At 31.7% G+C, this 22918-nt stretch overlaps 1 protein-coding gene across 1 annotated transcript in view; it reads left to right on the top strand.

Moving 5' to 3' along the window:
* Positions 1-22031, top strand: part of LOC126884253 (facilitated trehalose transporter Tret1-like) — a 43690-nt gene extending 21659 nt beyond the window's left edge. Inside the window, exon 3 of the mRNA XM_050650186.1 lies at positions 20064-22031. Coding sequence (XP_050506143.1) covers positions 20064-21379 — 1316 coding nt within the window. The 3' untranslated portion in view covers positions 21380-22031. The remainder of the gene's footprint in view (positions 1-20063) is intronic.
* Positions 22032-22918: the final 887 nt, after the last annotated feature.

The raw sequence follows: 22918 nt of genomic DNA, 5'->3' as shown, positions 1-22918 counted from the left end.
ATGAGACACATATAAACCGGATGTCCGACATCTCTGCATCTCTGTACCATAACCTGAATACTAAACAGTGCTTCTTTCTGTCTTTACACGGCAAATTACGTGTAGTAAAATTCACACTGATATGGATATGTAAACATTACTAGAATGTCATTGTACTTGAAAATGTCATCATTAACTTAACCCGGCATTGGTCGCTAGAAGGTTGTTACGCGAGTGGTCGCGCGTGAGATGTTCTCTCACGTATCCAACTTTTGCCTTTCTTTACAAAATTTTACAAAAAAGATGAGGTTTCATCAACGATAAAGCCATTTGCTTTAAAAAGACACGACGTTTTTCTGTTTTATTATTATTATCTTATATAAAATGTGACTATTGATGCCGCCAATATTTAACATTGAAAAATATATGATAAGTGACCATCTACAACTAACCCATAAAACAGAATATAGGATTTTCATATCATCAACCACATCCACGGCTCCTTTTATCATCATAAAAGGATATTATTTTAGGTTTTAAGGGGAAAAATAAAATTAATTTTTATACACAGTCGGTGACGTAGGTGGTCGCTTGATGAGAGAATCTCTCACATGAAGCGCACTGACAACAATATGGTGATACTAAGTAAACTGAGTCACTATTTGAGCGGACGAGTCTATTAGATTGTCGAGGGAGGATAGTTAGGAGACTAGAAGGACTACAGCGCGTATAATTTCCCAAAAGAAAAGTTGTGCGCAATTTTCTGAAACCGTGAGAGAAAATCTCATATAGCGACCACTGGCGGGTTAAAGAGATGGCTTTTGAATGTTCTTGGATAACTGTTATTTGTATAATTGCAAATTATTTATTCAGTTAATAAATGTGATAATTTTTTCACTAACTATGTATTCAGTGATTGTATTAATTTATATGTACAACAAAAACTAATACTCAGTTGAGAAGAGAGGGAAAGTGTTAAAGTGATTTTTTAATAATATATTGTTACTATGGAACGCTTACAATTTTGAACATATTTAACCACAAAATACTTGGATCACAGAATATATTATCCTGATGTATTCTCTGCTTGGATCTTCCACAAATAATACACAATAAATAACTTTTTATTAAGTTCACGTCTTACATCAATTATTTATCAAATACACTATCAATATTATTTAATCAACAACTCAAAATATTCCCGATGCCATGTCAAATATTTAAAATTGTCATTGATTGTCAGTGTCTGACTGACAATATGCTGACAATATTCTATTGGACTGGGTGGGTTGTAAGACAAAGCTGGATTTGGAGAATATTACCACGGACATGGTGTCCATTTTTTTCAAATCATGAAAAAACTAATAAATACTTTTAAAAAATTTAGACGCAGAATGAAAGACTAAATTATTACCGAGGGCCGAAAGTCTCTTAGAATAAATAAAAAGTTTATTTTGAATGAGATATTTGAAATTAAAAATCACACTAAATTTTCTCTTAGTTTTTCACTTCTGTAACTTATTAACATAAACATTATAGAAGTTCTCGGGGACTTTCGGCCCTCACTAATAACGTAATCTTTCATTCTGCGTTAAAAATTTTCAAAAATACTTATTAGTTTTCTCAGGATTCAAAAAAAATGAATACATACCCATTTGAATAGCATTGCAGCCGAAAATACGTACCCGTCCCCTTAAGCGTATTTGGTATTTTAGCGATCTTTCAACTTCCCCAAAATCTGTCATTTGGAAGGAAGTTATGGCCGAAAATCAAATATTTTCAGTAAATACTTTTTAAAGAAGGGTGATTTTCTAGGACAGCTTTCAACATCAAGAAAATTTTATGTTTCTATTTTGCCCACCGCACGAGTCGGACCATAAAATTAGTGATTTTTTCCTTCAGCCAAATAATTATCAACAAATTTTTTTAAGCAGGAACCTACTTCCTGAACTCCACGACAAGCCATACTTTCTGTCCATATAAAGCAGTATGGTGTGTTGGTTGATCCTACATGGTAAAGTGAAAGCTGCCGTTTATAATAATACAGCAAATTAGTTGGTAGTTTCGTTAAACCCAAAACGTTTTCCATATCGTATGTCATAACTTCAAGTTTACGATTATTTTTTGCTTGCTCCAACTCCTGTTTCATCGTATCGCGTGCATCTTCTGCAACGGCGTAACCAGGATGGTCCTAAGGGAGGGGGTTACAAGGCCCTAAAGAGGGGGTTACAACTACTGGAAGGTCTCCAGCGGGTATGTTGTTAAGCGTATAGAGCTCAAAGTATATCCCAATGGGGGAGTTATAACCCCAAAACCCCCCTGGTTACGCCTATGATCTTCTGAGTTTAGTAGATGATTTTCATGCTTAAATTTACACTGTTCTTCTAAAAAATCCTTATTTTTAATTTTGATCTTAAAAGAGTCGCACACGTTGCATGTATCTTTTACAGGGGGGTTTGCGCCGTAGGTTAAAATGTTCGTAAAAAATTGTCTTGTATGTGGAGAATCCGATCTTATCATTAGTTTCTTCTTGATGAAAAAACACAAATTTTAAAATTGTATTTTGGAGGCCATTCCTATGGTGACATTAAACTTCAATTTAGTTGTGCTAATCCAGATAAGCCAGCTCCGACACAACCAACGATTAGTCGTATTGTTAAACAATTTGAATTGTTTGGTTGTGTACAAAATTGTCGAAAATGTACGGATCTACCACGAGAGAAAAAAGTCAATGAAGTTCGGCAAAATAGGGGACGGGGAAATCCAGGAAGATTGCAGTGGGCCGGACATGTTATAAGAATGGGAGAGGATAGGCTACCAAAAAGAGCACTGAATGCTAGAATGCAGGGAAAGAAACTGGTTGGAAAGCCAAGAAAGCGCTGGGAAGACACAGTAAACAGCGACGCACAAGCCCTTTTAGGAGTCAGTGTATGGACAAGAGCAGCTACAGACAAACGGTAAGACCCCATTTTAACAGTCCCCGTTTCAGCGGTTCTCGATTCCACCGACCCTTTTCAGCAGTCCCCGTTTTGGCGGTTCTCGATTCCACCGGCCCGTTTCAGCGGCGTTTGGTTCTGCAGCATGCCGTTTGAGAGGCATCGTTCAGGAAAATGAGTAAAACCAGGACCCTCTTGGGGGCAGTAGTTTTAACAATAAAAAATGAACATATAAAATTATTTTTTCTTTTTTTATATGCATTTTTTCATCAGCTTTTCATTAAGCCTACATGCAAGCACGGAACATAAAAAATATCTAAGTTATTCTAATTGTTTATAAGCTATAAAGTCAGGTCTTTTTCAAACAGTTTTTTTAATAACAATTTCAATAAAATGTTAAAATTTTTTTAATACGTCTTAAAATGAAAGTCTCAAATAATTGACTGCGATCTGCTAAAAATATCTCACAGAGTCACTGTAGGGCAAGAACAGTTGTATAAACAATTGCTCTCTGGGATAAACAAATTGAATAACTTATAAACTATTTGGTCGATCTGGTTGAAATTTAGCACACTTAAATAACTCATTAATTGACATATGTAATTTAAAGTCATTAAATTTTACGTCATTGTGCAAAAAATAAAGTTATTAATATTTATAATGTACTGCAAAAATGAGGGTTTTTTGCAATTATCTCGGTCAATTGTTTATACAGTGCGTCCATAAAGTAACGCATAAATTCATTATTTCGTAAACCGGCGATATTAAGGAAAAATCCCGAAACAAGTCGTTTTTATTTTTAAATTCCGATTTTTTGGCACATATATCATACTAGTGACGTCATCCATCTGGGCATGATGACGTAATCGATGATTTTTTTAATGAGAATAGGGGTCATGTGATAGCTCATTTGAAAGGGTATTCAATTCTCTATTCACTAATATAAACATTAACATATTTATTTTTACAGGGTGTTCAAAAAAAATTTTTTTAATTAAAATAATTGAGACAAAAAGAAGAATGTATGTAATTTATTTAATTCAAAATACGTTTTACTGTTGTCAGAAAACAGGAAAAAAAATGTTTATTTGACAAATAAATATTGTTTTTCGCTTAAATTCAATGTTAAAGCTGCCACCCACCTGTCTCTTGGCAGTTTGAACATTTCGTTTAAACGAAAATCAATGTTTATTTGTCAAATAAATTTTTTTTCTCTTTACTGACAGTAGTAAAATGCATTTTGATTTAATATAAACTACATATATTCTTCTTTTTGTCTCACTTATTTTAATTAAAAAAACGTTTTTTGAACAACCTGTATAAATAATTATGTTAATGTTTATATTATTGAATAGAGAATTAAATACCCTTTCAAATGAGCTGTCACATGGCCCCTATTGCCATTTAAAAATCATCGATTACGTCATCACGCACAGATGGATGACGTCACGAGGATGATATATATGTCAAAAAATCGTAATTTAAAAATAAAAATCGACCTGTTTCGGGATTTTTCCTTAAAGTCGCCGGTTTACGAAATAACGAATTTATGCGTTACTTTATGGACGCACTGTATATTACAATATGCTTACCACCAAATTAAAGAACTTTTTAAGATCTACATTTTTTTGAAACATTTTTCTCTAAAATGTACAAGAAACGTTTTATAGTCAAAAAACTGCTTTTTTCATTCTTTACAATTGTTTAAAAAAAAAAAAGCAAAATCAGCTGTACGTCTTCACGGAATTATCATCAGTTATCCCTCATCTACCGTTTAAAACTTTGAAAACCCTGTAGAACATTTTTACGTGAAATCGATGATTTTTTTCCCTATTAACTAGGGTATATACCAGATACTTAGATATTACCTGTATATTTTCAAACAAGAATAGGTTAAAATAATATCCTACAATAAAACTAATTACTTATCATTGTCATATTATTATTTTCGTATTGAGACCGCTCTATTGGGGACCGCGTTTATGGGGACCGCTGAATCGGGCACCGCTGAATCGGGGTACCGCTGAAACGGGGACCGCTGTATTGAGACCGCTCAATCGGGGACCGCGCTTATGGGGATCGCTGAATAGGGGTGAAACCAGACAAACAAGGGTGAAGGCAAAAAATAAAGGAGGCCAAGGCTTAATTTGGGCTGTAGTGCCGTAGAAGTAAAAGAAGAAGAAATCCCGGAAGTACCTAAATTAGTGTTGCCCAAAATCGGTCTTGGTCTTGCAGTCTTGGTCTTGTTCTTGCGTTTTAGCAAGACCAAGACCAAGACCAAGACCGCCTTATTTTAGCAAGACCAAGACCAAGACTGACCGTGCAAGACTTGAGCAAGAACAAGACTAAGCCTGCGAGACTCTTGCGTCTTGCAGTTTGAGTGTCGTTTTATGGAATAATACAGGGTGTAACAAAAATACAGGTCATAAATTCAATCACATATTCTGGGACCAAAAATAGTTTGATTGAACCTAACTTACCTTGGTACAAATGTGCACATAAAAAAAGTTACAGCCCTTTGAATTTACAAAATGAAAATCGATTTTTTCCAATATATCGAAAACTATTGGAGATTTTTTATTGAAAATGAACATGTGGCATTCTTATGGCAGTAGTATCTTAAAAAAAAATTATAGTGAAATTTAGACACCCCATAAAAATTTTATGGGGGTTTGGTTCCTTTAAACCCCCCCAAACTTTTGTGTACGTTTCAATTTGATTATTATTGTAGTACCATTAGTTAAACACAATGCTCTTAAAACTTCTTTGCCTCTTGGTACTTTTTCGAGAAGTTAGTATTTGTCGAGATATTTTGCATATTATTTGTCAAATCCACCACATATTTTTGTATATGGCTAAGTACGATTATGGAGATATATGGAGATTATTATTGTAGTACCATTACTTAAACACAATGCTTTAAAAACTTCTTTGCCTCTTGGTACTTTTTCGAGAAGTTAGTATTTGTCGAGATATTTTGCATATTATTTGTGAAATCCACCACATATTTTTGTATATGGCTAAGTACGATTATGGAGACTTGATAATAATAGGAAAATTTATTTATGATTTACATTTTTAGGTAAATTTTGAACCATATTAAAAAAGAAGTCACATCTCGATAAAATGTGCCTTATCGAAAAAAAAACAAAGAAGCAAAAAAGTTTTAAAAACACTGTGTTTAACTAATGGTATCGCAGTAATAGTTTAATTGGAACGTACACAACCATTTGGGAGGTTTAAAGGAACAAAAATCTCTACGTAAACATATTAGAAAAGAAGCCCCAACTCGATAAAAACTGCCTTGTCGAAAAAATACTAAGAACCAAAAAAGTTTTAAAAATATTTAATTTAACTAATAGTACCACAATAATAATTTAATTGGAACGTACACAAAAGTTTGGCACAAAAGGGAACAAAACCCCCATAACATTTTTATGGGGTGCACAAATTTCATTTTAATTTTTCTTTAAGATATTTCTGCCATAAAAATGCCACATGTCCATTGTCAATAAAAAATCTCTAATAGTTTTCGATATATGTATTGGAAAAAATCGATTTTCATTTTGTAACTTCAAAGGGCTGTAACTTTTTTTATGTGCATATTTGTACCAAGGTAAGTTAGGTTCATTCGAACTATTTTTGGTCCTAGAATAGGTGATTTAATTTATGACCTGTATTTTTGTTACACCCTGTATATTAGTTCGGATATATGCTTAGAGACTATGAGATACAAAAAAAAAATGTAACAAAAATTTGGAAAATTGGATTTATCCGCATTATGAACAATACGATGAACATACATACCGAATTAAAAGTATAAATACTTATTTATTGGATACGTACTCAGAGGTCATAATAAATTTTATACAATGTACCTAGAAATAAAATATTTCATTCTTTCCAAATATCAGACGACGCCTTCGCTCCGAAATTAATTACAATTGAGCAATTGTCTAGATTTTGAGAATAGCAACCTTTCATAAAAATAATCGTCTTGTGTTGTGTGACGCCGACACAACAGTATAATAATAAGGCATTGAAACTTTTAAAGAAGTATGTCGCCTAAAGTGATAGAAATATAATACGAATAGCATATCGAGTGTTACGCACAACCACTCAATTGTTTTTCCTTAACCACATCGTAAAGACTAAACGTTCTACTTATAAACTGTTTGCAAGGTGTGCAATTAGATATTAGATCAATCGGCCAAACAAAGGTTTTTGCTGAAAAGGCACTAGATAAGATAATGCCTGGCTACCCTGTATAGTCCATTCACACACGGTAAAATGTTAAATACAAAACCTTCAAATTTCAAAAAAAGAGATATTATTATATAAAAAGAGATATTGGCCGATGTGTGATTTTGTCATTGTTTTTTATTGTTAATGAAGAACTTATGAGAGGATGGGCGATCGCATTAAAGTTTTTTTTTAATGAAATAAACAAATTACTTATCGACAACTGATAAATAAAGTTTAAACTTCAGTTTAGACACTTCTAGATTTCGAAAATAATATTTTTACTTGTGTTTTTGAGCCTTGAAAATCGTCATTTTTCGATTTTTTCAGTTTTAAATTGTTTATAACTCGGAAACGAATAACTTTAGACAAAAACTACAACAGACCTTTTTTGTTCCATATGATTCAAAGAACGTAAAATAAGTCTGCCAGGGCTGAAACAATTGATTTTTATAATTTGTTTAAATTATTTTTTAAATAAATATAGAAATAACTCAGAAATTACGGCATTTCGGTATAGAAAATATTACATGAAAATTAATTAGTAGTTATTATGGTTGAAAGTTTAAAAATATACAGGGTGTTCTATTCCAAATACGAAAGTTCATTATATTTTCAAAAAAACGAAAGATCTGACAACAATGTGTAATTACCACTATAATATCGGCCGCATTAGAAGACCTTTACCCACCATATTCTATAAAAATCGTTCAAGTCGTTTCCGAGATATTTGAGGCGTTTCCTACATAAAACTCACTCTGTACATATAAATGTTATTTAATTAAACTGCGTGTATTACTTTTTATTAACTCTTATTAAAAAAGCCAATCTTAAAATTTTCAACTAATAGCAAACAAAAATTATCAACTAATAATAGTGTCAAAGCTATTGCGTACTGTGCTGTAATTTAATTTGTATTTTTTTAAATTTTTTATTTGAATAAATGGCAAATTGTAGAACTCTTTTATTCCATTTCATTTCATATACCTAATGTGAGAGTCCATCAATCCCTTTCTAGATAGATAATGTTCTTTAAAATACAGTCAATTTTATGTCATTTATTTGTTTTTTTGTGTTTTCACCATGTTTTAGCACATGTCAGGTTATTAAATGCAAACGTTTATTAAGAAACAGACTAACTCCCGTGGGACATGGTAGATAGCCCAGTTAGTTAGAGTATAGGCAGGGATAGTTTAGATGGTGGGTTCAAACCCACCTAATGTGAGTTGTTTATTAAGAAATAGCAATATGCTAGTGGGTAACTGCGAGACTTGCAAGACTCTTGCTGCAAGACCAAGACCAAGACCAAGACTGGGAGTGCAATACCAAGACCAAGACCAAGACCAGGTGTACTGGTGCAAGAACAAGACCAAGACTGTCCAAGTCTCGTCTTGGTCTTGCATTTGGGCAACACTAACCTAAATGTAGGTGAATATATATTATTATGGTAGGGGAGCCCAAACGGGGATTTTTAGTTACCCGAGCACGTCAGATTATCACATGGGGAGAAACCTTGTACCCTGTAAATGTACCTTTGCCGTATATTTGCTCTTAAATACAGGGAAGTTCGTTAAGGGAGGCCGAAAAAAAAGTATCCTTAGAAAAACTCGAAATCGGCAGATTAAAATAAGGTAAGTTAAGTACATACAAAAGAGTGTACACTTCAAAAATCTGACGATTTGAGCGAGGCGCAAGAAAATGGGTGAGTCACAAAGTTTCACAAGAAAAACGTGAATATTTCGAGAAATGAACGACAGATCGAAAAATTTAAAAAAATACGTGCTCAATATTTTTCTAAAATCCATCGAATGATACCAAACACGACACCACACGAAGAGGAGTGAGGGGGTAAGTTTCAAATTTTAAATACGAATCCCGAGATATTTCGCGAAATTAACATCAGCTCGAAAAACTGAAAAATGCACTTATTCAATATTTTTGAAAAATCTATATCGAATGTCACTTAACACGACTCCCCACGGAGGTGGCATCGGGGGTTACTTTAAAACCCTTAATAGGAGCCTCCATTTTTTATTGCAGATATGGATTCCTAACGTAAAAATAAGTGGCTTTTATTCGAGACATTTTTTCGAATTATTAATAGATGGCGCTATAATCGGAAAAAACGATTGTTGGAAATGGAAAATTAAATTAAAAATGGAAAGTTCCCCACTTAAATCAAAAACTTTTTTTGATTTTAGGACCTACTCTTCACAACCCAATAGGTCCCCATAGGTGACTGCACATTTAGCATATATTCCTCCCCTACTATAAGGGCCGGTTGTTCGAACGCTAATCAACAATGATCATTATCAAATAATTAATTACTGTCAATGTCAACTTTGTTTGGGTTGTTAAAAAGTCTGTGGAGTCTATAATCAATTAATATAACAATAGTTATTAACATAATTAATAATAAACCTCATAATTGTAATTAATTATGTTTTCAGCAACCCAAACAAAGTTGACATTGACAGTTTTGGTGACAGTAATTAAATATTTGATAATGATCATTGTTGATTAGCGTTCGAACAACCGGCCCTTAGAGAAAATGTTGACAATTAAAAATTAGCAAAAATGTCGATATAATTAATATTTTTTGGCAGGCTTTTATAGACTATGTTTTGAAGAATAGAATCATATAAAAATTATGTCAAATGCAAAAATGATAATAATGTACAGAGTGAGTCTGTAATTTGGAATAAATTCAATAGTTTCTTTTAGTGTCTTTTTGAAAAATGCTCAGACCAGTCGATTAGTATTTCAAATAAAAAATTTTTACATACACTAATAATGTATACAGAGTGTCCCAATTTAGGGATATGACGTCATCGTTGATTTTCTTAAATGGCAACACTCTCATTTTGATAGCTATTATGATAGGGTGTGTAAAGTTATACGTGACTGCAAAATGTCAAATTTTTATTTTCTACCGTCTACAAGATAATAAAAAATAACAAAGATATATCTGGAATTTTGATTAAATTCAATAGTTCAAATACTAATTTTATTTTTTAAAAATGCTTTAATCTGTCGTTCAGTATTTTAAATCGAATCTTTTCACTTACGATAATAATGTATACAGGGTGTCCCAATTTCGAGATATGACGTCATCGTTGATTTTCTTAAATGGCAACACTGTGATTTTGATAGCTATTTTAACAGGATGTGCCAAGTTATACATAACTGCAAAATATCAAAATTTTTCCGTACCATTTACAAGATAAAAAATAACATTAAAGCTCTAAATTGAGACACCCCGTATACATTATTATTGTATGTAAAAAATTTCGATTTCAAATACTAATCGACAGGTCTGATAATTTTTCAAAAAAAAACAATTAGTGTTTGAACTATTAAATTTATACCTAATTACAGACATAAGTTTGTTATTTTTTATTCTTGTAAATGGCAGGGAATAAGCATTTGATATTTTGTAGTTATGTATAATTTTACACACCCTATCAAAGTAGCTATCAAAAGTACAATGTTGCTATTTAAGAAAATTAACGATGATGTCATATCTCTAAATTGGGACATCCTGTATACATTATTATTGTATGTAAAAAAATTCGATTTGAAATACTAATCAATCAAAAAGTCTGAGCATTTTTTCAAAAAAAAATTAGTATTTGAACTATTGAGTTTATTCCAAATTACAGACTCACTCTGTATAAAAAACAGCAAATAAGCACAAAAATTCAAAAAAGCATAGATATTTTAAAAAGCAAAAATGCATAAACAAGTGGTATCAAAATGACTTATTTTTGAATATTTCGTTCATATTTAAAAAGAAAATAGTACTGCTTGTATTATTTGCCACAAGCATTATGCTAACAAATCCGGATTCTAGTTATGATAATAATATTCGCGTATCTTTTGAAATATCTGCATCTTCCTCGTTTATCTTCGACCTTTTCCTTTATAGTAAACATCTCAAAACCAACTGTTCAAAACACGTGGCCAAATTAACCTATTTTTTGTTGTGATATTTGCGTTTCACGCTTTGTCTTTCCACGATGTTTAGTTTTCTTAATTATAGCATATTTAATCGTGAGGCCATCCATGGGCCTCATTTGTCTCCTTGAGAGTCTAACATTCACCATGAAATGAAAATGAGAGCCATCTTATTTCTAATTCGTTCGTCGGAGGGGTATTTATGGTTACCTTTATCATTCCTCTGTCGAGGAAATGAAGCATTTTGGCTCGCAATTTGTTCGTCCAGCATGGATTTACTTGAAATTTTCACAGAAGGTAGGGAATAGTCCAAGGATTATTTTCTATATCATGCCGCTGTACGCTAAAACCTTGGGGGTTGCCACCCCATCTCGGGAGCGGGGAATTTTTTTACAATTTAACTATGTAAATCGATGTAAAAAGTAATTCTAAGAAAAAAATGTTTTTTACATTTTCTTCGTAAATCTAATATTTTTCGAGTTATTCGCGCTTGAAAGTAACAGTTTTTCGATGAAAGAATCGACTTTTTTAGAGGGTTTTTTGAGAATACCTCGAAAAATATGCATTTAATCAAAAGAACTGTTGATATCAAAATTGTACCTTTTAGTAATACAAACCAAATTCTTTTTCTGTAATATCTTTAAGACCAATACAAACCGAGATACGGCATGTTAAAAGTTAGCTTTTTTCGTCAAATGCAAAATTTGAAATATTCAAAGTAAAATAACAGAAAAACTTTGCATTTTTCGAGGAAAACTTAAATCATCTTTTTTCAAGTATACAGTTAGACCTCTCAAAAAATAATAATAATAAAAAGTTTCTAGCCTAAATATTAGGCGATTTATGATCAAAAAAAGGTTGGTACCTGCTTTTCTCTATGAAAAAATCAGTGAAAGAACCCCCTAACTACCCTCCTAATTAAAAATTGATCTTTACCTTTCTGTAATTCCTTTTATATTTGTATTATCAATACACATAAGATGTTTGACCTATTTAAAAGGCCTAATTTTAGAAACATTGGAGTTTAAAGATAAATTATGTTTTTGGAATTTCCCATTTTTCACCTTTTACTTCAAAATATTTCCGAAAATACTGGAGATACGAAAAAAATGATGGACTACTAAATTGTAGCTTTTTTAATAACTAAAATTCCCTTGTGCATAGATTTTCATTACAGTGAACAGTTAGCGAGATATAGCTGTTTAAATCCTCTATTTACGAGCAAACACCCCCTTATTCGAGCCTTTTAAACCCACCCTAATTATTAAAAACTAAGGGATCTTACGGAATTTAGTTTACACAGTCTTATAAGTCTTCAAAAATTCTACAAATTTATTTTTGAATTTACTGTTTGTCGCCAAAAATAAAGGAGCTATGTTTATAAAACGAATTTTTTTTTTTTCGAAAAATTCGGATAGTCCGCTTATGGATAATTTCCAATGTATGTATAATACCACAGAACCGGTTCGTATACTGGAAGATGACTAAAAAACTATTTGTATTTGTATTTGTACATATTTGTAAATTCGCATTTTTGTGTAAATAAATGTTTTTGTAATTCTTTAATTCTACTTTTTTTTCTGTAATTTATCCCTATTAAAATATCTACTTATAAAAACTGTAATGTTATTAAGGGTGGTTTTTCAGGGTTAAAATATTATGATATTATATCCTGAAGTACAAAACAATCATTATTTAACCAATCAAAACCAAATTTTACCCATATTAAAGTTTACAATCTTTTTATATAATTTTTGACAATTAGGTGTAGTTTACACCCTTAAAAATAATCAACGCCCTTAAGCATGATATAGAATATGAAGTACAGGGTGAGATGATGCTAATCCCAAATTTTTATATAAATCGATGCAAGCCGAAATTATTCTTTTAGGATAAGTAAATTTTTTATATATAGTTCCAACAAGGGTGGTTTTAACGGTTGAAATATTATGATAGTATATCTTAAAGCATAAAACAATCATTATGTAACTAATAAGAACCAAATGTTGACAATATTAAAGTTTAAAATGTTATTTTATAATTTTTTAAAACTAGGGGTAATTTTCACCCTTAAAAACCAAAAGCGTACAACGGCTCAAAATAGAAAATGAACTAGAGGGTGAAATGAGCCTAATCCCAAATTTTTGTACAAATCGATGCTGGACGAAAAAATTGCGAGGTTTTGCCATTTTTTCAGCTTCATTTCCTCGATTAATATAATTACTTCCGATCTAACCATAGATCGCCGGTCCGGAATAAGATCGACGTAACTGCAAATTTTGTCAATTCCTGTTTACTACATAATTATTAGCTTCTAAAATACTGTGTATACAGATAATACAAAAGCGACAGAACTGTAACTATGTGCTGAGCCACTGCAATCTAGTTGCGTCATTATTGAAATACACACCATTTTAGACCTTGTTTCAGATTAATAATGACGCAACTGTAAATAGGGTTAAAGATGGTGATACTAAATTAAGATAATGAAATTCGGACCAATAAGGATGAAAATAAAAGCCATCGCTTTAAGAATAAACGGCGTACTAAATATTTAAAAATATTTTTTTGTACAGAAAAAAATATCAAGAATGACGTAACTGTAGATAGGGTGTAAATGGGGGGATTTTATTATGATAATGAAATTCTAACCAATAGGGGTAAAAGTAAAAGCCATCATTGTAAGAATAAAAGCCATACTGATGCTCCGGACGGTTACTCTTTATTTAATCACCATTATAAATATTTAAAAATTTTTAGATGAAGAATGACGTAACTGTAAAAAGGGTTGAAAATGGGGGAGGGGTTAAATTAAGATAATGAAATTCGAACCAATAGGGACAAAAATAAAAGCTATCATTGTAAGAATAAACGCCATACCGATGCTCCTGGACGATTACTCCTCATTTGATCCCTATTTTAAATAATTAACAATATTTTTTTGCTCTCCTGAAAATTTGGCCTTTTGCAGTTACGTCATTTTTATTCCGGACCGGCCATATATCCCTACGATGCTTTCTAATGAGGGTGAAGCCTACATAAGAGGTTGCTGGTCCTCTCTGAACGAATTGAAATATAAGATGTCTCTCATTTTCGTTTTATATTAGTTTACTCCTACCTGAGTATAGGAACCAAGAATTCGTTAGAATTTTCATCTTGATATATAGGGTGAGGCAGATAACTGGCCTATTAGAAATATCTCGAGAACTAAAGGCAACAGAATCATGAAAATTGGAATGAAGGGGTTTTGGAGGACGATCTATTAAATGAAAATATTTTCATCTCTTTGCAACTTCCGGTTATACCGGAAATTGCTTATAACTTCGTTTTTTTTAATGGGACACCCTGTATATTTTTACATTTTTGGATTCTCCTCAATATCTTCTTTCTTAAAATATGAGGTTTTCTAATATTATACAGGGTATTTTAAAAGATATTTACGCTTTTTTATTAATTTCGTAGCAACATTCACACCCTGTAGAATTGTAACAGTTTGACATTAAAAACTCTGCTTACGTTCAAGTGATTTTTAATATAGTCTACTATTGTTAACAATCATTAGTATAGCTAATTTTGAAATTTTAGTATACAGGGTTGGTCTAAACTCGGAATGAATATTTTCTGAGTTTTCTTAAATGGAACACCCTGTATTTTAGTACTGTAATGAAATTATATTTGATGGTACTTTTTTATTTTATAAGTATTCCCTATACCTAATTGCTTTAATTTGTGAGCTATTGGTGATTCAATCTAAACATTAATTGCAACAAAAAATACGTAAAATTTTATTAGGTTGGCCGTGAAAAAATTGAATCACAAATAATTTTTCAGAAATAAATACATATTTATCCAGACTAATCCTTAAAATTACCAGTAATGGTTTAGCTATCAAAATACCTACGTAGTTAAGATTGTTGGTGCGATTAACAATTAAGCACAAATTAAGGCAGTTAGGTATAGGGAATGCTTAAGAAATAAAAAAGTACCATAAAATATCATTTCATTACAATACTAAAACACAGGGTGTTCTATTTAAGAAAACTCAGAAAATACTCATTCCGAGTTTCGACCAACCCTGTATACTAAAAATAAAAATTTAGCTATACTAATGATTCTTAACAGTAGTAGACTATATTAAAAATAATTTGAACGTAAGTAGAGTTTCATATGTCAAACTACTACATTTCTACAGGGTGTAAATATTGCTACGAAATTAATACAAAAACGTAATTATCTTTTAAAATACCCTGTATAACATTGCAAAACCTCATATTTTAAAAAAGAAGACATCGAAGAGAATCCAAAAATGTAAAAATATACAGGGTGTCCCATTTAAAAAAACGAAGTTATAAGCAACTTCCGGTATAACCGGAAGTAGCAAATAGATGAAAATATTTTCATTACATAGGTGACTCTTCAAAACCCCTTAATTCAAATTTTCATGATTGTGTCGCCTTTAGTTCTCGAGATATTTCTAACAAGCCCTTTATTTGCCTCAACCTGTATAGACAGGTAGACTTTTCTTAGACTTCCCCAGGTGTTTCTTCATTCATCGTTCATTTGACATGCAAGTATTAGAAACCACGACTACAGGTATAAACAGAATCTGCTCCACAAGAGAAGTGTTAATGTCTCCGGAAATAAAACTTCAAATGATTTTAACACTTTGACGGACAGAACTTCTATAGACGTCTAATTTCTATGGATGTAATGTGACACAACGTCTACAGATGTTGCATTTTTCCCTATTCTACTATGCAAAATACATAAAGTGTCACAACACTTGCTTATACGTTTGACTCACTGTCCGTCAACGTGTTAAATACTTCACTTTTATAAATATTAGTTGTCGTATTAGTCCAGGGTATTAAGGTTTTTTCCATGACACTTCAACAGCCAGGGTACTGAAACGTTTTTTCGACAGGTAATACTTATAACAACAAATTGTACTAGCGCCAAAACTGGCGGCCATTTTTACTTATAAACTATTTAGTGTCAAAAAACGGCCTTTTTTTCTTTTTTTTTTCAAATCAATGGAAACAGTGAAACTTATAATTGTTTTAGTATAAACATCTTCGAGAGCATGGGAAAACCAAAGAATATAATATACTCTCCTATACTAAAAGGTCTATATTCTTTCGGAAAACCTTTAAAATGACGTATTACACAGTTTGATATACTAACTTATTGTTAGTATCTATAATTGAATCATTTATTTCATAAAGAGGTCAAGTAACAAGTATCTACTTTTGAGAAAATCAAGTTTACACACTGTTTACATTCAACAAACAATCACTTTATATAAAATAAAAATTCTACCTAACAACCTGGAGTATTTGTCAAAAAGTGTTGTATTATTTAAAAATATATCTTATTAATTTGTTTAAGAAAAAGAAATTAATTTTTTGCACTCATTTTGTCAAGATTTGTCACTTGACCCCTTTCTGAAATAAACGATTCAATTGCAAAAAAGGTCGAAATTGCAAAAAAAAGGTTCGCAATAACTATTGTAAAAGTTAGTGTACAGCTTTTAAATTTTTTGTCAAATGAGGGTTGTCTGGTGCTTAATATATGTCAAAAATTTCAAAGCGATTTATTCAATTGTTTCAATTTTATTCAAATTGTTTATCCCAGATATCTTTTTTTTTTGTAATAAAATAAGTTAGAAAAAATGAATTTAGAACTATTGTACAGGTGTCAAATGAAAGAACATGAGCTAAATTTTCAAACTGGTTTAAAAAAGTGAATAAAAAATGCATTTATTAGTAATAAATAATTATGAAAAATTATCGTCAATTTTGCCTCATAAACTTATTCCAGCGTCAATGCCAGATGGCGCTAGCCACCTACTATCATCACTTCGGTTGCAATTGGTGGGACAAGCTCTCGATGCGAATCAGTTAAAATATGGAGAACAGTGCCTACGTTCTTTCCGATGAGGCTCCAATAAGAGCCGAAAATCGCGATTCAAGGGACTGGACTGCACTCCGTATTCTAATTGAAAAGTAAGATTGTTTTGCCTTCGCATTGCAACTGAATAAAAATGGTATACATTTTTATTTTATTTTTTTATATAATAAATTATATATATTTATTACAATTTTTCATCAATTTATTGTATACCTACATAACATTATTTGGTAGGTAAGGTGTGCACCTAAATCACGGTAAAAAATAGATGTTTTTGGAAAAAGTTAATCAAAAAGTTTATAAGGAAAAATTGACGGTACTTTTCCATAATTGTTTATTATTAATAAATGCATGTTTTATTCACTCTTTTTAAACCAATTTGAAAGCTTAGCTCATGCTCTTTCATTTGACAACTGTAGAATGGTTCTAAAATCATTTTCTTCTGACATGTTATTGCAAAAAAAGCTCTCTGGGATAAACAATTTGAATAAAATTTAAACAATTAAATGAATCGCTTTGAAAGGGTACCCCCCGTTAAGATAGGCAAAATGCCCTCACTCCCAGAACTCATTTTTTTACATTTTTTTACGTTCTATGCGATTAAAAAATGAGATTATGCGGATTTTTAGCTCGCCACCCCCCCTTACCCCTCCCCCCACAGCCAAAAACGTAGATTCTTAGATTTAATTTTTTTTAGTTGGGTTGCATTTGATTTAAAAATTTCAAAAAATTCACGCATGTAGTTGAAGATTTTATAAAACATGTCCATTTTTTATGAATCCGTAGGTCGAGTGTACATAACGTTAAATTTTTTTTATATTATTTTAAAGCTTGTAACTTTTTGTTAAATATCGCTACAGGTCCAATTTTTTTGAATTTTGTGTATTTTATCAAAAACTATCCTCCTGATTTTTTTCAGATTTTTCCGTCGACTGCGCCATCTTGAAAAATCCGGAAAACTGTTTTTTAGGGGGTTTTTGGGGATTTTCTCCATTTTATAGACTTCAAAATAGATCAACTCAATGTTTTGTTAATAGATTATGTATAATTTGAAATGACATATTTTATAATATTCAAAAATTGGTCGAAACACTTTTAAACCCCCCAAAAACCATGTTTTTTTTAAGTTTTGTAAGGGTTTTTGCGGTTCTAATCATATTTTTTGAGGTTGATACAGCCTGAATATTTTTTTTATTTTTTTTTACGGTATATGTGATTAAAAAATTAAGAGTCACTGCAATTTTAGCCCACCACCCCCTTCCCCCTCCCACACAACCAAAAAACGTCAATTTTTCGATTTTATTTTTTTTAAGTTGGTTTGCAATTAAATTAATAATTACAAAAAATTCACACGCGCAGCTGACGCTTTTAAAAAACATCTATTTTTATTGACCTGAAGGTCGAGTGTACATAACCTCAATTTTTTTTTGTTTTTTTAATAGGTACGTATAACTTTTTTTTTGGTGATGGCTGCATGTCTAATTTTTTTTTGTGTTTTGTGTATTTTATCATATACTATATTTCTGACTTTTTTCAGGATTTTTCGTAAGGTGCGCCATCTTGATAAATCAGCAAATCTGGTTTTTTCGGTGGTTTTTAGAGATTTTCTCCGTTTTATTTACCTACTTCAAAATAGACTAACTTAAGGTTTTTTATAGGTTACGTATAATCTTAAATAACTGAGTTTTTAGGGATATTCAAAAATTGTGCAAAACACCTCTAAACCCCCCAAAAACGATGTTTTTTCAAATTTTTTAAAGTTTTCTCAGCGGTTACTCATGCAGGCCTGGATGACGTGGATCAAAAACAAGTTTATTAAATACAAACTGAAAATTTGTTAATAGCTTAACGGTGTCTAGTCGGACACTTTTTGATGTACGGGAACACTGTAACATGGGAAGTTTTCATTGTTGAACAGGTTACAAGTTTGGAACGTCAGACTACGAAAACGTCCCATGTATTTTGTTTGAATCCCAATTTTTGAATATTATAAAATACTCAGTCATTCCAAATTGTACAAAATCTATCAATAAAACCTTGAGTTGATCTATTTTGAAGTCTATAAAATGGAGAAAATCCTCAAAACCCCCTAAAAAAACAGTTTTCCGGATTTTTCAAGATGGCGCAGTTGACGGAAAAATCTGAATAAAATTAGAGGGATAGTTTTTGATAAAATACACATAATTCAAAAAAAATTGGACCTGCAGCCATCTCCAACAAAAAGTTACAAGCTTTAAAAAAATATAAAAAAAATTTGAGGTTATGTACACTCGACCTACGGGTTCATAAAAAATGGACATGTTTTATAAAAGCTTCAGCTACATGTGTGAATTTTTTGAAATTTTTAAATCAATTGCAACCCAACTAAAAAAATTAAATCTAAAAATCTACGTTTTTGGCTGTGGGGAGAGGGGTAAGGGGGTGGCGAGCTAAAAATCCGCATAATCTCATTTTTTAATCGCATAGAACGTAAAAAAAATATAAAAAATTGAATTCTGGGAGTGAGGGCATTTTGCCTATCTTAACGGGGGGTACCCTCTCTGTCACTTTAGCACCAAAGAACCTTTATTTGACAAAAATTTTAAAGCTGTACACTAATTTTTACAATAGATATTGCGAATTTAATTTTTATGCAATTTCGACTTTTTTCGCAGTTATATTAACAATAAATGAGTATATCAAACTTTGTAATACGCCATTTTATAGCTTTTTCCATGCTCTCGAAGATGTTTGTACTAAAAAAACGTAAGTTTTACTGTTTTCCATTGAGCTGAAACAAAAAGGAAAAAGGGCATTTTTTTGACAATAAATTGTTTATAAATAAAAAAGGCCGCCAGATCCTACGCAGGGAAATAGTTACAATTTGTTCTTATAGGTACTACCTGTCGAAAAAATGCTTCAGTACCCTGGCTGTTGAAGTGTCACGAACAGGGTATATTTTTGCCTTATTACCCTGGCCTATATCTCCTTTTGACTTAATAGTTACTACCTATTTACTATGTCTTTCGATACAATCTAAATTAAATATTACTTTTTTAGTGGGAATGATGGCCTTTATGTTCGGCACTGCTATCAGTTGGTCTTCACCAGTCGTTCCAAAACTACAAAAACTGACTGACGATAATCCGTTCGGTAGGATAGCGACTACGAATGAAATTTCCTGGATGACATCTTTGATGGTACTTGGATGCTGCGTGGGTTGTTGGATATTTGCGTATATGGCCAATGTGTTAGGAAGAAGATTTACCATGTGTACCGTAGGAGTTCCCATACTCACTAGTTACTTATTGATGGCAATATTTAGAAGCATTCCGGTATATTATGTCGCTAGATTCATAACAGGCATAGGCTTAGGAGGTGGAAACGTTATACAAATAACCTTTATAAGTGAAATAGCGAGTAAAAATACCAGAGGTTTTGTTTCAACAATTGGAGGTATGATGCTCGGTGTAGGAGCTTTGGCCAGTTATTGCATTGGACCATATGTTCCAGTAACAACTTTAAATATAATTTTAGCTGTCAATCCACTACTAGTTATTTTGGTAGCGATCTTGTTTTGCGAAGAATCTCCCTACTACTACCTTATGAAGAATCAAACCGAAAAAGCGAAAAATGCTTTAAAAGTATACAGAAATCCAGGTGTAAACGTGGACGAAGAAATTAAAGAAATAAAGGAGAAAATTGAAGAGCAAAACTCTGGAAAATTAATAGAAGTACTTAAAACTAAAGCATTTATAAAAAGTTTTATTATAGCAAATATGTTGCTCATTTTTCAACAATTTACTGGTATTAATGGCATAACTATGTACAGCCAAACGATATTTAATAAAACAGGCTCAAATTTATCCCCCGAAATTTGCTCAATTATTCTCGGAGCCCTCAATCTGGCTAGTGGTTCCATAGCTCCGTTTGTGGCTGAAAGATTTACTAGAAGATTTCTTTTGAATCTCTCAGCTGCAGGAATGATTATTTGTGAGTCCGTTTTGGGAATATATTGTGTTCTAGATGATGCAGGAAAAGTGTCGTCTTCATTAAAATTTTTACCCATCGTTTCATTAGCCGGTTTCATGTTCACATATAACTTTGGAGTCGGACCCCTTTGCTGGGTTGTTACCAGCGAGATATTTGTTACAAGGGTAAAAACATTCGCTATGTCCTTCTCAGTATTTATTTACTACATTATAGGATTCTTTATTGCTCAATATTTTAATCCAGTATCTGAAGCAATTGGAATAGGACCTGTGTTCTTTATTTTTGCTGGTTGTTGTACTGCATTTATATTATTTGTGGTTTTCTATGTTATCGAAACCAGTGCCAAAACGTTGGAGGAAATCCAAGACGAATTAAGTAGGTAGCAAAGTTAAAGGTGCACTAGACGGATACTTTTAAAGCGATGATGTTACTCAAAGGATCGATGACGTAGCTGAAGAAGAATTTTTCATTAACAAATGTTATGTTCCAAATTTTTAATATGGGAAAATGTACGATCAAGCCTTCTTCTAAATACAAATACAAGTATACAAAAGTATACTTCTGTAATACAATCGCATCTAGAAGACATCTAGCTTTTCGATATTTGTTTTGTTACAGTTGCAACTTCTACCTAAAGGCCTGGATGTTGGAGTTGTCTAATTTTTACTACTTTAGATAATTCTAGAGTTACTTTAGGTTTTGCTACAAAATGACCTGGTAACTGAAGCCAAATTGTACACTAGTATCTGACAAGTCACCATACGTGCCACACTGTAACTAATAAAATGAATAATTAGCCATTTTTATTTTATCAACAATCAACCTTTAGAGCTTTTTTAAGTTTTTGTAATTATTTGACATTTAAAAATCTGCTATATTCTAAATCAAATACTACATACTATGTTATCTAGGTACTATATTTTTGTTAACACAATAATTATAACTGAAAACATATTACTTCATAAGTTTAGATTTTCAACTCGGAAATCACTCTAAAAATATACTTAAATAAATAAATTATTAATTTTTTTGTTACACGTCTTTTATTACCTAGAAAAAAGTCTTCTAGAAGTTTAATTTTATCTGCCGCACAAATTTCGACATAAAACATATATTTTAAAGCACAAGGCTTTATAAAATGAGATGCTTTGCTGCGATGACTTTATAAGAAGATAAGACAAGATTCATGTACTTGAAATCAAATTTAACTTAAGAAAAACATAAAACAAAACAAAAACAAAGGGAAATAATAACTATTTTCATAAACCTTCTGACAAAATATGTTTGACACAAACATTCTTCTATTAAACGAGCTTAATGGATATTAGGGCATCTTCTCTTTGTCCTTCTTGACGTGCCTATCCATGACGAATGTGGCATCATGGCAATATTTATCTTGTCTGCCATGGAAAACCTGCATAGATATTGTGTTGAACCAGGTTCTGATTCCTAATTCCAAATATTTTTACCTGCAGGACCGCTTGTAGAAGTTCATATCTGTACTCAGATTTTTCTTCATTATTCTGAAGACCTCTTCATTTGTAATTCGCTCAGTCCGCGTAAACTTGAGTATTCACTGATACAGCCACATGTTAAGAATTTTCACTCTCTTGCACAGTTCTGTAGAACTTCAAAAAGTGTGTAGAGCGGGGAATAACAAAAATTGAACGTATTAAATCAGCGCTGGAAGCCCTAAAATATCAAACTAATTTTATCTACTCTATATCATATTATGTATGTTTTTAGTTTGTGAAAGTGAAAACTGTCATTATAGATAGCAGTGCGTGAAGGGTTTAAAGTGTGCGTGAAGAAACAATGTATTTTTAACGAGATTTACTTTTTCGCACACTTTCAATGGGTTTTTTGGCACACTTTCATATAATCAATTATCCTTAAATTTTGCGTTGTCATGGTGATGCTAA

The sequence above is a fragment of the Diabrotica virgifera genome, chromosome 5 (assembly GCF_917563875.1).
Source record: "Diabrotica virgifera virgifera chromosome 5, PGI_DIABVI_V3a".
Taxonomy (NCBI): domain Eukaryota; kingdom Metazoa; phylum Arthropoda; class Insecta; order Coleoptera; family Chrysomelidae; genus Diabrotica; species Diabrotica virgifera.
The sequence above is the reverse complement of the archived record's forward strand: the minus strand, read 5'-3'. Positions and strand labels throughout refer to the sequence as shown.